Here is a 14314-nt window from a genome sequence, read left to right on the forward strand (position 1 = left end):
CTCACTCGTCCATGGCACCTGATCCCACCTCTGGTGTTTTGGAGGTCCATGTTTGCTCTGCTCCTATTTTGTATTGTTTTATGGATATTGAATACCGTTTGTTATCTCCATATCCTTCTTCTGATGCAATGAGGTGCTTAACAAAATAATAACACATTTATAATATACCCTCCGTGAAACTACACTCTAGTTCAAAGACACTTGATAAAATTTTTGCATTTTTTTTAAATTTCCGATCCACATTTGAATCTATCTTATGATGAAAGCATTTATGACTTTTTTAACTTTCATCAGGGAGAGGGATACCTGATACAATAAGGTTACCACTTCGTAAGAATGGTCGCCAGAGGCTTGGACCACTGGTCAGACATTGTCGTTGTGGTCATTTACTTTGTGCTAGTGCTTGCAGTAGGATTATGGGTAAGTCTTATATACAGTGTATTAATTTTTTTTAACTCGCTTAGTACGAATACGAATTCAGCAAACCAATGGATATTTGTTGTATATAAAGAAGGCATTTTTGATCTCAAATAAAGTTTTTAACAATTCCTTGAAATTTTGTGAGGTTATAGATAAATCTCATGTTCTAATTTACAGATATAGCAAATTAATAACATGTCCTGTAGACGTCTAATTTTCAAAAGATTTGATTTTTTTTAAATCATCGGGTTAAAAAACAATTGAACTGGGATTACTTTTCATAAGTATTTATCTCTTAAAATTAATTCAACATAAATCTTTACATCTCTAATGAAGTTTTGAATTCGTATATTATAATTGATGGAAAGTATGAACATTCAGATTGGATATACAAGGTTTATACTGATATAACGAAGGTTACCAGGACTTCGCAATAGCCAAGTTTTACTGTAACTATAAGGACATAAACTTTTTAAAGACGAATATTTATTTTAACAACCGATTGAAAAGCAGGGGTTATATAGTGATAGGGTGTTCATCCGTCCGTCTGTCTTTACATTCGTCCATTAATTTTGGGGTACCTATCTCTTATACCACTGAATGAGATTTAATGAGAGGTTCACGGACTCTCTGTTACGTAGAACCATGAAACATATTGAGATAACGAACAGTATTCAAGATCAAAGTCCATAAAAAATACAAAACAGGAGCAGAGCAAACATAGACCTCCAAAACACCAGAGGTGGGATCCGGTGCCATTTAGGAATGGGCATCCTCTGCTGACCGGTCACCAGCCGTGCGCTCCTTGTATTATCGGGAATAAACGGAAATATCCGTGGTCAATTCATTGTATAAATAATGGACTAGCAATAAGTATGAAAAACGTCAGTCAGCATTTGACTCAATGATAAATTGTATTTGCTGTAAAGGTCATTGTATCGGCCATAGAACTTACGAAATGATGAATTTAAACGAGACTGCGAATATTCTTTTGTTTCATCAACTTGTTTGTCAATAGTTTACCTCATTTTAGAAATTGTTCATACATAGAGCATGCATGCTCATGCGTATCGAATCAACTGAGATATCTAAACTCCATATGTAGACGATGAAGGTACATGGCTGCATAAGTAAGGGAAGTTGACGATAGAAAAGTGAAAGTCATCATCATAGAGCTTGGTTGTTATATTACCGTAAATGTCTTTTTCAAATCAAATATTCAAATATGTATCAAATGTGTCAGACTCTGTGGTACTAGTATCTTTTATCTCAAGCTCGACTTTAATTCAATCGTAGAGAATGGCTGTCCAAAAGTTCTTTGGAATTCTTAGGTACCACATCTGATTCACACTACTTCTTGAATATCTTGAATATATTGTTGCATAGTACTCTTGAAGATTTTCCTTCACTACTGTCAATATCTTAGTGAAGAGTAAAGAGAGAGACATAGTTGAACATTTACTCGAACCCGCAATGTATCTTTGTTTGTAAGGATTTTTATAAAGTTTCGGAATCCAACATACATATATATGGCATCTCTTATTTTACTTTGATTCGACAGACATTTTGGGATGTCCAAGCCAAAACATGGCCACTGCTATTTGTTCTTTAACATTGAAGGGTATCCATCTCTTCTGTCCAACTCCTCCAATACCACTACTTAAAATTAAATGATAAATTCACACATTTTTTTTTACTTTTTGATCATAAACGCTCACAGTACCTCTATTTAAAAATATGAATTACAAATGTATATACCTACTGGTATTGCTGATCTTTCCTTTAGGCTTTTTGGAGACATACACGAGGTACCGTGAACAGCTACTTTTTAGCAGGACGACAAATGACCTGGTTTCCGGTAAGATTTCCCTATTTATCCATCTGTATATCCCAGCTGCAGTATTTAAACTTATCTTTAGTATCAGATTTATCAAAATTCATTAAAATTTATTGTGGTACATGCATTTCAAACTGATAGACAACTGATTTTGAAAAAGCTAATTATATACGTATAAATTACAAAACTTCAGGTTATTTGTTGAATTGTGCATGCTCATTACCTGTATTAATTAGTTGTAAGATTTAATATTTAAAAGTAACCTGTTTATGACCATTAAAAGATAAGCTAAAGTATAAACTATAACGTAAAACTTTCTTTTAATGAATTAACGTTAACATGTACAATTCACATTTTTTTATCGTGATGTATACTTTGGGAAAAAGAGCTAGATATTTTAGAAATGAGTTAACATACTTCTTCGTTCACCCGCCAATTGGAAATGCTTAAAGTGTAGTTGTAGTTGCAACTGTGTATTCTACCCTGCAGAGACAAGGTTCCTTGTATTCTTAGGGTATTGTATGCTGTAGATAACCAATGTATTTAATATAGAAAATTACATCTATTGTAAATAATAGTGTTTACTGTAAAATCATAAATTTGTATATTTTCGAGGGGTCAAATTTTTGTGGCTTGAGAAAAATATATTAGTTCATGGGATTTGATTTCGAGGTTGAAAAATTGTTCAGAAGTAATATTTGCTAGAAATTGCATTTCGTGGTGGACATAAATTCGTGGGTCTTTTCATACCCTGAAAGCCACGAATATTAAACCTCCACAAAAATAAATGATTCACAGTATATATAAAATAATTCGCGCCATTTGATTGGATAAAAATCTAATAAACTGTGTTGCCTATGTCACGACGACCTTTCATGTATTGTTTTGCTTGTCGTTACACTAAATAAATGAAAAATCAATAATAAGTAATGAATTTAAAAGCTACATAATTTATATGGTATAAACTATACTGGAAAAGTTTACAATTTACTTTATAAACAACTTTAACTTGCGGTTGATAAAACATTAGTGTAAACAGTCCCAATCCAGTTTATACAGTATAAATTTGGAAGATATTAAATTCAATCCTTAAATTCTATATTAAGATATAATGTTTCAGAAGTTATTCACCTCATATAAAAATGATATTTTTCTTTATAAATAAATTTACTTACACAGATCGGAGCCTCTATCTACTCCAGTAATATCGGGACGGAACATTTCATAGGCTTAGCAGGATCTGGGGCGGCTGCTGGAATAGCCATGATATCTTACGAGTGGACGGTATAGTTCCAATGGGATCTAATGTGATATATATATATATAAAGAAATTAATCGACATAACCTTTATTATTACATTTATTTTAGAGTATAAATCAACCTTCTATAAACAGAGTGTGTTGTTGTTGTTTTTTTTTAAACAATCCTGTTTCTAAAATTATTTAAATTTCAGGGTCTTCCACTGATTGCCCTTGCTGCCTGGTTCTTTCTTCCCGTTTATATTTCAGCAAAGGTAAAACTGAATAAAAAAGTTTTTCAATAGGAAATAAAATTGAAAGAAGAAAAAAACGTATCTTTTATAGTACGTACTTGTATATGCAATTCTCGCTACGATCACCGTTTCTGTTATAGGTCTATACTTTACCTGAATACCTTGGGAAAAGATTCGGGGGTCAGCGAATCCGTATCTACATGAGCCTGCTGTCTCTTCTTCTCTATATCGTCACAAAACTGGCGGTATGAGTATAATCATACTTTCTTCTGGTTGATAGTAAGTTGTGATTTAATGGATCTAAGATATTTGTGACGGATAGCCCTGTATCTATTGACCGATGGAGATTTCATGCTCATTTAAACGAATAGAGATCGAATCTCGAACTTTACTCTTAAGTCATTAACATCAAATCAATAAATAAACATATCTAAATATTACGGAAGCCCGTTGAGGCCAGTTCAGAGAAAGAAATACTTTTTATTGCGTTTACTCAGTAATCGCAATAATTATTGCGTTTGAACGCAAAACATTGCGTTTAATCGCAATAATTATTGCGTTTAAACGCAAACATTGCGATTACGGTAATCGCAATAATTATTGCGTTTAAACGCAATAAATATATTTCTCGCTCTGAACTGGCCTCAACGGGCTTCCGTAAAATATAACTTATTAGCTATTATTTTATCACAAAACTTACACTATTGACTTATTTATCATCAGGTTAGCATCTTTTCGGGGGCGTTATTTATACAGCTGGCTCTAGGCTGGAATAACTACGCCTCCATCGCCTCTCTCCTTGTCATCACCGGACTGTACACAGTTCTAGGTATACACAGCTGGACAGACAAATGAATTATGATCAATGAGCTTTCATTCAACATGTTCAAGACTTAATGAAAATGTGAATATTAAGTATGTGTTCATTTTAAAACTACAGGTGGTCTGACAGCTGTCATTTACACGGATGCCTTGCAAACTGTTATTCTGACCCTTGGTTCGTTTGTTGTGATTGGAATAAGTATGTATTTTAATGTTTATCATTATGTTATTTACATACCAGGAGTTGTTTGCGTCAGTTGTTCAATTTCAAGATGTACATTGTTTAAGGACACAGATCAAGTTTTCAAATGTGGGACATTTTCAAAGAACTAACATATAATACGTCAATGGTTAATTAATGAAAAGTTTCTTAAGTACAATAGGATGAACTTTAAAAAGATTATTATCATATTGCAAAAAAGAGTGTTCCAAGAAACACGTGTCCCTGCTGTATGGCTTCATTAAAGATATTTATCCCGAAAAAGTCATATCAGAAACATCACGTTCGACGTTCATACACTGATAAAAACTACGTTGATCGGCTACTAAGATTTTATACTAGTACTTCATGCAAAGAAAAAAAAAACCGGGAGCTACCTAGGAATCTATTTATCAAATATAAATGTGATTAATTGTCCTAAACCTCAAAGCTAAATAAATGATAAAATTGTAATATTACACCATATTTCAAGTTAAAGACTGACCTAGAATTTCCTTCAAATATACATCGACCATTGCTTCAAAACTTTTCAATTACAAACAAAAACTTAAGATGGCCTGCGTATAGAGTATCTGAAAGAATGATATGGTGATAAGAATCAGCATTCAATTTCTAAGTCCGTGAAATACAAAATAGGAGCAGAGCAAACACGGACCTCCGAAACATCAAAGGTGGGATGATGACCAGGTACCATGGAGGAGTCAAACACGCCGTGTGCCCTTTGTCATAATTGAGAAGTACTATAGTAACGGAAAAATCTGTCGTCAGTTTAATGAAGGATATGGAAATAATGAATAGTATTCAATATCAAAGTCCATCAAACAATACAAAATAGGAGCAGAGCAAATACGGACCTCCGAAATATCAGTGGTGGGATCAGGTGTCTAGAGGAGTGAGCATCCCCTGCTGACCGGTCACACTCGCTGTGTGCCCCTTGTCATGATCGGGAAATAACGGGAAATCTGTCGTCAATTCAGTGTATAAATGATGGACTTACAATCAGTATGAAAAACGTCAGTTAGCATTTGGCTCCATGCTAAATTGTATTAGCTGACAAGGTCATTGTATCAACCATAGAATTTACGAAATGATGACTTTAAACGAAACTGTTGATATCTTGTTTCATCAACTTGTTTGGCAATAATTTACCTCGTTTAAGAAATTGTTCATACATAGAGCATGCTCTTGCGTATCGAATCAACTGAGATATATATACACTCCGTATGCTGGTGATGAGGGTACATTGCTACATAAGTAAAGGAAATTGACAATAGAAAAGTTAATGTCATCACGTTCATCATATAGCTTTGTTGTTAGATAATTACCATTAATGTCTTTTTCAAGTACAATATCCAAGTATGAAACAGATGTATCAGACTCTCCATGATATCCATGATATATGGTATCGACATAGGAATAGAAATTACCATTGTTAATGGCAATACGTCGTCGATATATCTAAATGTATGTTGAGTCGAAGGCCTTAGCAATTGCTCACGTCTTTTTACGCATAGGATTTTGCACAGATTCTGCTTCATATGAATACAAAAATATGTCTGCTAATTACGGAGTGCAATTGGCACCCATGGGAATTCCAATAAATTATTCGAAGACCTGGTCTCCAAAAACCACATAGATATTGTCAATCAGAATCTCAAGCATCTTTTTGATATCAACTTCAGAATGTGTGCAATCTGAATGTGTTTTAATAAAATAATTTTGCAAATGACCAATGTCCAAGTAAGTAAATTTACGTGTTCAATTTTTATTGAAAAAAGCAGCTCTCAATGATATCAAAAAGCTTAGACTTTAGTTTATCGTTGGGAATGGTTGTGTATAAACGTTTTTAAGCTGTTGATTTTGGAAAAATTTAGTGATTTCAAATTGTCCAAAAATTCTTTGGAATTTTAGTGTATCCACATCTGATTCACACCACTTCTTGAATAAAATGTTGCACAGACCTCTTGAAGTTTTTCTTCAGTACTAGGATTAATTTACATGTGTATACATGTACAATATTAATTTAGAGGTCATGGAATTGATTCTAAGAATGAAATACATGTATAGACATTAAAATTTTACGACATTTTTCCAAACCATTTAGATTTAATATATTATCAACGTTAAACAAGTTAGCAAACATATTAGATTTTCAATTTGTAAAAGTAAACCTTTTCAGGGATGTACTTTCTTCTTTCATTACTGTAAAATTGCAATTTAAAGTATAGTAAAATTCATCTCTAATTTCTCCATCGTGACACTAGATCACAAAATATGTCTCCTCTATAAATATTTAAAAATCCTCTACATCAAATAGGTAATCTGTGACTATCTTCAGTCAGATTTTTGTTTTTTAAGTTTAAAGATAAGAATTTCTGTGGAATTTGCTCAGATGTGTGAAATCATCTGTACATTTGTACCGGAAGTTTCAGTTTGCCATCTGAGCCTATTACGACCCATTTTGAAATACCAATCTTGATGTATTTAAATTATATCTTAAAGTTCAATTTGTGTGGTGACTGTATACCATACACTTTTAAAGGACAGTTAGGAACTCATAAATATATATAAATACCTGCCTCGTATTTGTGAATTGAACATTTAGATTACATGTATCAGTAGTAGTAGATATACTAAAACCATCTTTTCCCATACAGTGGGCTCGATGAATGTCTTCATGTCATGACAAGACCTTTATAAATGACCTTCTTGATGCGCACCATTTTTACCCATGTTTGATGATAACCAAAGATGGTCCATGGGTGCGACAGAGGTATTCTACCAGGTCAAAATAAAATAACAGACAGCAATTGACTATCACATCTTCCATAGTCATCCAATGCCTTGGTATCCATCTCCAGTCCACCTACCCTCCGATTGTCCCAATTCTTCGGAAAATTCTTGAAAATTTAAAACAAATTACTCCAAAAAGTGATCCCATATTGTCGATCTGCTCTGCAGGCGACGCAAAAAAATGTGCCCTGTAGGCGAAACAAGAAAAAAATATTAGCACTGCATTACAGAAATAATCGGTGGAAAGTTTTTATCGTAGGCTTTAACAAAATCGGTGGATATAGTGAGTTACAGGAGAAATATATGGAAGCCTATCCTTCGATACGGAATGAGAACAACACATGCGGAATGCCTCGGGATGATGCGTTTCACATTTTCCGTGACCCTGTGAACTCTGATAACCCTTGGCCTGGTCTGCTTCTGCAGTCGAGTATTGGTTGTTTATGGTATTGGTGTTGTGACCAGGTATAAACTGGCGAATTCATTGCAATTCCCTTTGCTTGATTTCAATATTGATTAGCTACAAACAATTTACATAAAAGCTCTAATTTTAAACAACCACTGTTTATTTTTTGCATAAGGTTATAGTGCAGCGTTCTCTGGCGGCCAGGAATCTCTCCCATGCCAAGGGTGGGGCCCTGCTGGCGGGGTACCTGAAGATGCTTCCTCTTGTCATGATGATCTTCCCTGGAATGATCAGTAGGGCTCTCTATCCAGGTACATCTGTCGTCACTAGTGCACACAAAGAAACTGTTTTTATAAGTACTGTAGAAATTTAGATTTACTTTGTAAAGAATAGAAATGCAATGTTTGTTTATATATTATCATGTACAATACATAGTTGTGCATATTGCCTAATAATCATGTTACAGACGAAGTAGGATGTTCGGATCCAGAGGAGTGTAAAAAGTACTGTGATAACCCTGTTGGCTGTTCCAATATAGCTTACCCAAAACTTGTTCTTGAGCTTCTGCCATATGGTTTGTATTATCGTCATATATTCTAACCATGCAACATAATTTAATATTTTAGGTTTTCGATTTGTTGATCTAATCTTTTCAATTATAGAGCGCAAACTTCTCCAGTGAAGTTTACACCGTTTAAATTGGGTAGCTATTTAATTCATCATTTACTAATGTGAAGTATAAATTTGATAGATAAGTGACAAAAATTGAAACCTTTAACCGTAAGTTTTTAGTGTTTTGTTGCTTTTGATAGGTGTGCGTGGATTGTTAATGGCGGTGATGCTGTCTGCCAATATGAGCTCACTAACGTCTATCTTTAATAGCGCAAGCACCATTTTTACAATGGACCTTTGGAGGCGCATGCGCCCAAGAGCAAAACAAAGGGAACTTTTAATTGTTGGGAGGTATTGTTGATGATGGTACAAAATATTTGTTGAGATTCATTTGCAATTTTTGAAAGAAACTTTTTGTATCTTGGATCCTTGATCACCAATTGTGTGTTTATCAAAACATGGTAAAGTTATGTGAAAAATTTAACCAATTTTACAAGTAAGGGAGATAATTACTTTGATGCTGTTACAGGATCTTTGTCTTTGCTCTGTGTGTGGTGAGCATCCTGTGGATACCATTAGTGAGGTCTTCACAAGGAGGACAACTCTTTGCTTATATCAACGCAGTGCAGAGTTATCTCGGAACACCAGTTGGAGCGCTGTTTTTCCTGGCCGTTGCTTGGAAACGAATGACTGAACAGGTATACATATTTTAGTTGTAAAATTTACTTTCCTGTAAATTGCATTTGAATACATTAAAACCGTTTGCCGAACATTGTATTGTTTAGATATTATCATTTTAATGTTGTATATTTTCTCCATAGGGGGCTTTTTGGGGGATAGCTATTGGTCACATATGTGGGATCATCCGACTAGGCCTGGATATGGCTTACCCGGCGCCTGGTTGTGGTGAAGAAGACACGCGTCCCTCAGTTCTTGCCAATCTTCATTACACGTACTTTGGGGCTCTAATGATTATCATCACTTCGCTATCCATTGTCGTCATTAGCCTCCTCACTGAGGCACAGACAGAGGAACAGGTATTTAAAACCATACGTTATCCTACGTACAATATACACGACTGTTAGAATATTTCAGCATACAATATCAAACAAAATTACAATATTTTTACTTTGTTTAGATAAAACATCTGACATGGAAAACTCGGATAACAACAGAGAAGAACAAAGAAGACGACGATATCGAATTGTGCACCGTAAACTCTGCAATTTCTATAGAAAAACCAAACGGTAAAGCAAGACATATTCCACAGCCGTCGAATTGCGTCCGATATTCCTCATCTATAATTGTACATAATTCTATTATAGCTCACCTCGACTTTGTCGAGGTGAGCTTATGCTATACCAATGGCACTGACGTGAAGGTTAAAATTTTAGGGGCATGTCCATTCCCAAGTAACTATAAGTCCTACTTTGACCATACTTACATGGATGATGCATCTAGGGATGGACACTGCCGAACTTATCGCGGATGCTGGATCTGATCTAAATTTTCCAGATGAATGGCCAGGTTAAAGTGCTTGGAGCAGGTCTATTCCCTAGTAATTACAAGTCCTACAAGGACCAAACTTATAAAAATGATGCATCGAGGGACGGCCACTACCAGATATGTATTTTTCCAAAGTAACCCTGAACGAAATTTACGTAATTGATGCATTTAAAAATGGAAACTACTAGACCTTCTTCATATGCTGTATCAGACCTACATTTTTTAGATGAGTGAAAAGGGTATTTTTGCTGATGTGCATCTTCTAAAATATATTTAGTCTATTATGATTAATTTTGCATTTTAGGATGGACTCTTCTAATATTGCTCTAGATTTGGAACTATTAGATATTTTCTTGAATTTTTAACAGGTTGGAGTTTTTGGAGCAGACTCATTTCTATAGAAAACTATAATAACTATAATCCCTCATTAAACCAAACTTGCATGGTTATTAAGCTTGGAATGCACACTTACTAGAAAAAAATATTATTGATATTGTGATACTTAATAGATAACATTCGTCGAGGTGAGTTCTCGTAATCTTTGATTTAAGAACTACTTGATCAATTTCAACCATACAAAAAAAATGCTTTTGTGATTTTTGTGCAGGAGTTTATTTTTCAAATTGAGAGTGAGCTAAATTTCCCAATGGGAAAATGTAAAATCACACATTTTCATGGTGTGAAATTTACGAGGTTTCAGGAAAAAAATATTGGTTTGTGGGGATTTGAATTCGTGGTTGGAAACTGTTAAGTAGTAATGCATACGGAATTTTCCATTTCATGGTGGTCATAAATCTATCTCTATACCTCGAAAACAACGAAAATTAAACACCCACGAAAATCAGTGATTTCACAGTATAGAAATAAGGAATAATAAAATGGGTTTCATTATTCAAAATCCTTTTTTAAAAAAAAGATTGGAAATTTAGGTAAGGGTTTTTCTTAGTTGTAAGAACTTGTAACCAATCCTTTTGTATGAATTATACAATAAAATATGTTCAAAACTAATTAAATTTTTAGATATGATATATTAAGTTGTCAACCATCATTTGGAAAAGAAAAATTTCATACATTTTAGTTTTAAAATTTAAACATTTTATATCTTTATATGTAGCTCTTCTTCTAAAGGAGGTCAAAATAGTCTGAAAATTTCCACAACCCTCCCCCTCCCAGCCCCTTTAAAGAACATTATGTAGAGGGGGTTTATGTAGACTTGTTCAAACTATGCTAAGAATGGGTCCAAAAAAAGTTTGTTTTTTTTAAATCTGCTATCATTGCACCATATAGGCATAGGTAACGTTAACTGCAGTTATATGAAAACATGAAATTCAATGAAGATTCAGGTTGATTGTGAAACCATGGCCCCTAGAAATGAGGTCTCAAGCCATGCATACAATACCTAGAAAAATGTCTTAAAATCTGCTCTGTAAATTTTTTTATTCAAGCTCTCTTATGAAGTTAATCTTCATTTTAGGATTAAATTTTTATCCCAAAGGGCTGGGATGGTTCCACTAAAAGTTTCTAGACTTTTTGGATGCAGTTTGAAAACTCAGGTGGCCTGTTGCTATCTGATTTTGTCCATCGTCGTGAGTGGTAAACTTTAGAACATTTGCAACTTCTGATGAATAGCTTAATTCATTCTAATAATTTTGGCATGTAGCATTAGCTGGTAACGAATATTAAAAAAATTTTGACTTTCATGGTCCTTTCGGCCGGTAAAGTCAACCCCAACCGCAGATCCTGAGGGGTGTGACAAACCCATTAAAATAACTGCTATCTTTAAAAATCGTTTTCATCATGGAGTCAAACTGAAGGCACTGTTGTAATAAGCATTGAGCTCTCTACCAAAATCGTGAAATTCATAGTCCCAGGGTCTTTGGTTCTGGAGTTAGGGCGGGGCTCTAAAGATCATGCAATGAATTGAAACTGTATAAAACTTTAAAAATCTCTCCCCCTGTATATTTAGTAGTTAAACTAGGTGTATGGTTATGATGAGCAGGGGTGCTTGTTTTTGTGGCCTAGGATCAAGAATTCTAGCCCTATGGCAGGGCTCTTATGGTTATGACTAGTTTAGGTGCCTCTTCAAATATTGTGAAATTTGTGGCCTAATGTCAGGGTCCTGTAGTTAGGACGGTGCTTTAATGATCATAAACTAGAAGTTAAACTGTATAAAGTCTTTAAATATGTTTTCTCCCTCTGTATATGAAGAAGATAACCTAGAACCATAGTTACAATGAGCAAGGGTGCTTCTTCCAAAATTGTGAAACCTTTGGCCCCAGGATCAAAGGTTCTGGTGTTAGAATAGGATTCTTGATGGAATGAATAAGAGTCCTGTTCTAACAATTTAGAAATTTGTGGCCCAGGGTCAGAGGTTTTAGAGTTATAATGGGGCTTTAATGAACATATTGTAAAACTTTTTACTTTTTACCTTTTTTAAAAAATATTCTTTTCTGAAGGGATTTTGTTTCGTATATTTAGAATGGCGATAGTGGTAAATGGGGGCAGGAACAGACAAATAAATGAACCAACTTAAGGGGGCGAGTGAGGTTTTATTGTGTGAAAACTGCAATAGCGAAACTCTTCATTTTTATACCATATATAACTTACATTAACTTTAGTGCACATGCAAAGTTTGGGCGAAATCAAAATTAAGGGAGTCTCAAAATATAGACCAGTGTATAGAAAGGGAATGCAACTGGTATTCTAAAAAATGCTGAAAAAATTTTGTTTCGTTTATTTAGAATGGTGATAGTGATAAATGGGAACAGGTACAGACAAATAAATAAGTGAATGAACTTCAACATACGCAGCTGAACGAATGGAATATTCTTTTGTTGATCTCTGATCATCTAATTTCTCTTGCTTGTGAGCAATATACCTTTGAACATTTATCAGTTTATAGTTGATTTATTTTATATTTCTTTTAAGTTCTATAGATCATTCACAATGTTGCCTGGGCAATATCTCTAACCCTTTATATTTAATTTATTTTATACTTCTGTGTTGTGTTTTTTTTCTTAGTCTCTTATTTTTTAATTTTTTGAAAATTGCGTGTATGTAATATATATTCTCCCAATTGATCTTTTGGTTGAAGTCTAAAATTGTGATTATTTCGAAAATATAGAAAAACTTGTTTTTGTAATTTTATTTTCCATTTTAGCATCTAGTGAGAGTCTTCCGGCCGCTTTTGAGTCCTCCGTCGACGCTCGCCCTCTCTGGAGGCGCTGGGTAACGGAAATCTGTGGACAGTCATCCAAGAAAGACCACCAGGAGGACCTGGTTTTTGACGACAAGCAAACAAATGCTTTTCTTTCTGAGAATCCAAAATGGAGGTCTACTCTGAATATCATATTTATCTTAGGAATGATAGTGACAGGCTTCCTATACGGCTTTTTCAATTGAATTTTTACCTTAGGAGTATATTGAACTTAAGATAGAAAACATTTATTTCATTGTTTTCTCTGTAGATATTACTGTATACAGGGTTACTTTCGCCCCCTATTATTTTCGCCCTTTCATATTTCCAAACAATTTTGCCCTGTTTAATTTCGCCGATTCATGCATTTTTTTAAATGTCTTAAATTCGCCAACTTGTGTCTAGGGCGAAAGGGGTAAAAATAAAACGGGGGCGAAAATTTCCCTGTATATAGTATATGTTTAGAAAATAAATTCAAAGATTGTTGATCAGTTTAATTGTTGTCCCTAAATTTAGTGCAATGAATGGGAAAATGTTCACCAAAACGGGAAATAACAGAAAAATCCATAGAAGGGTCGGTGTGTGAATAATGGACTAACAATTAGAATGAAAAAACGTCAGTCAGAATTTGACTGAATGATAAATTATATTTCCTGACATTTTCATTGTATCGACAAGAACTTACTGATGACTTTATATGAGAATATATGTGAAATCTTTTATCAACCTTATTGTCAGTAATTTAACTATTCATACGTAGAGAATGCTCTGATGTATGGAATCAAATGACATATATAAACCCCGTATGCAGGTGATAAGTGTATATTGTTGCTTAAATAAGGGAAGATGACGACTGAAATGTTAAATTCATCACGAGCTTGGTTGTAAGATTACCATTATCGTCTTTTTCTGGTAAATTATCAAAATATGATGATGTTTCAGAGACTCTGTCATATCAAGCTCCCTGAGATTTATTGTGACGAGATATGAATGAAAATATTTATTGATTA

The 14314-nt window shown here is 34.1% G+C and overlaps 1 protein-coding gene across 1 annotated transcript; it reads left to right on the top strand.

The window, feature by feature from the left end:
- Nucleotides 1-336: 336 nt before the first annotated feature.
- Nucleotides 337-13530, top strand: LOC134260652 (sodium/glucose cotransporter 4-like). Its single transcript, XM_062743204.1, has 15 exons — nucleotides 337-420; nucleotides 2207-2278; nucleotides 3437-3541; nucleotides 3711-3770; nucleotides 3890-3994; nucleotides 4473-4578; nucleotides 4690-4770; nucleotides 7844-8049; nucleotides 8166-8301; nucleotides 8457-8564; nucleotides 8803-8953; nucleotides 9132-9300; nucleotides 9424-9639; nucleotides 9741-9849; nucleotides 13269-13530. The coding sequence occupies exons 1-15, from the start codon at nucleotides 337-339 to the stop codon at nucleotides 13508-13510; spliced, it is 1950 nt and encodes a 649-aa protein (XP_062599188.1). The 3' UTR covers nucleotides 13511-13530.
- Nucleotides 13531-14314: the final 784 nt, after the last annotated feature.

This window comes from Saccostrea cucullata, unplaced genomic scaffold (genome assembly GCF_032062105.1).
Source record: "Saccostrea cucullata isolate Sc308-1 unplaced genomic scaffold, CSIRO_AGI_Scuc_v1 ctg1241, whole genome shotgun sequence".
NCBI lineage: Eukaryota > Metazoa > Mollusca > Bivalvia > Ostreida > Ostreidae > Saccostrea > Saccostrea cuccullata.

Bases quoted from the DNA above. Each gene is read 5' to 3' on its own strand.
- LOC134260652 (XM_062743204.1), top strand. From the start codon at position 337: ATGGTCGCCAGAGGCTTGGACCACTGGTCAGACATTGTCGTTGTGGTC. The intron at 8,302-8,456 runs GTACATCTGTCG...ATCATGTTACAG, and splicing joins CAGTAGGGCTCTCTATCCAG to ACGAAGTAGGATGTTCGGAT. The intron at 8,565-8,802 runs GTTTGTATTATC...TGCTTTTGATAG, and splicing joins TCTTGAGCTTCTGCCATATG to GTGTGCGTGGATTGTTAATG.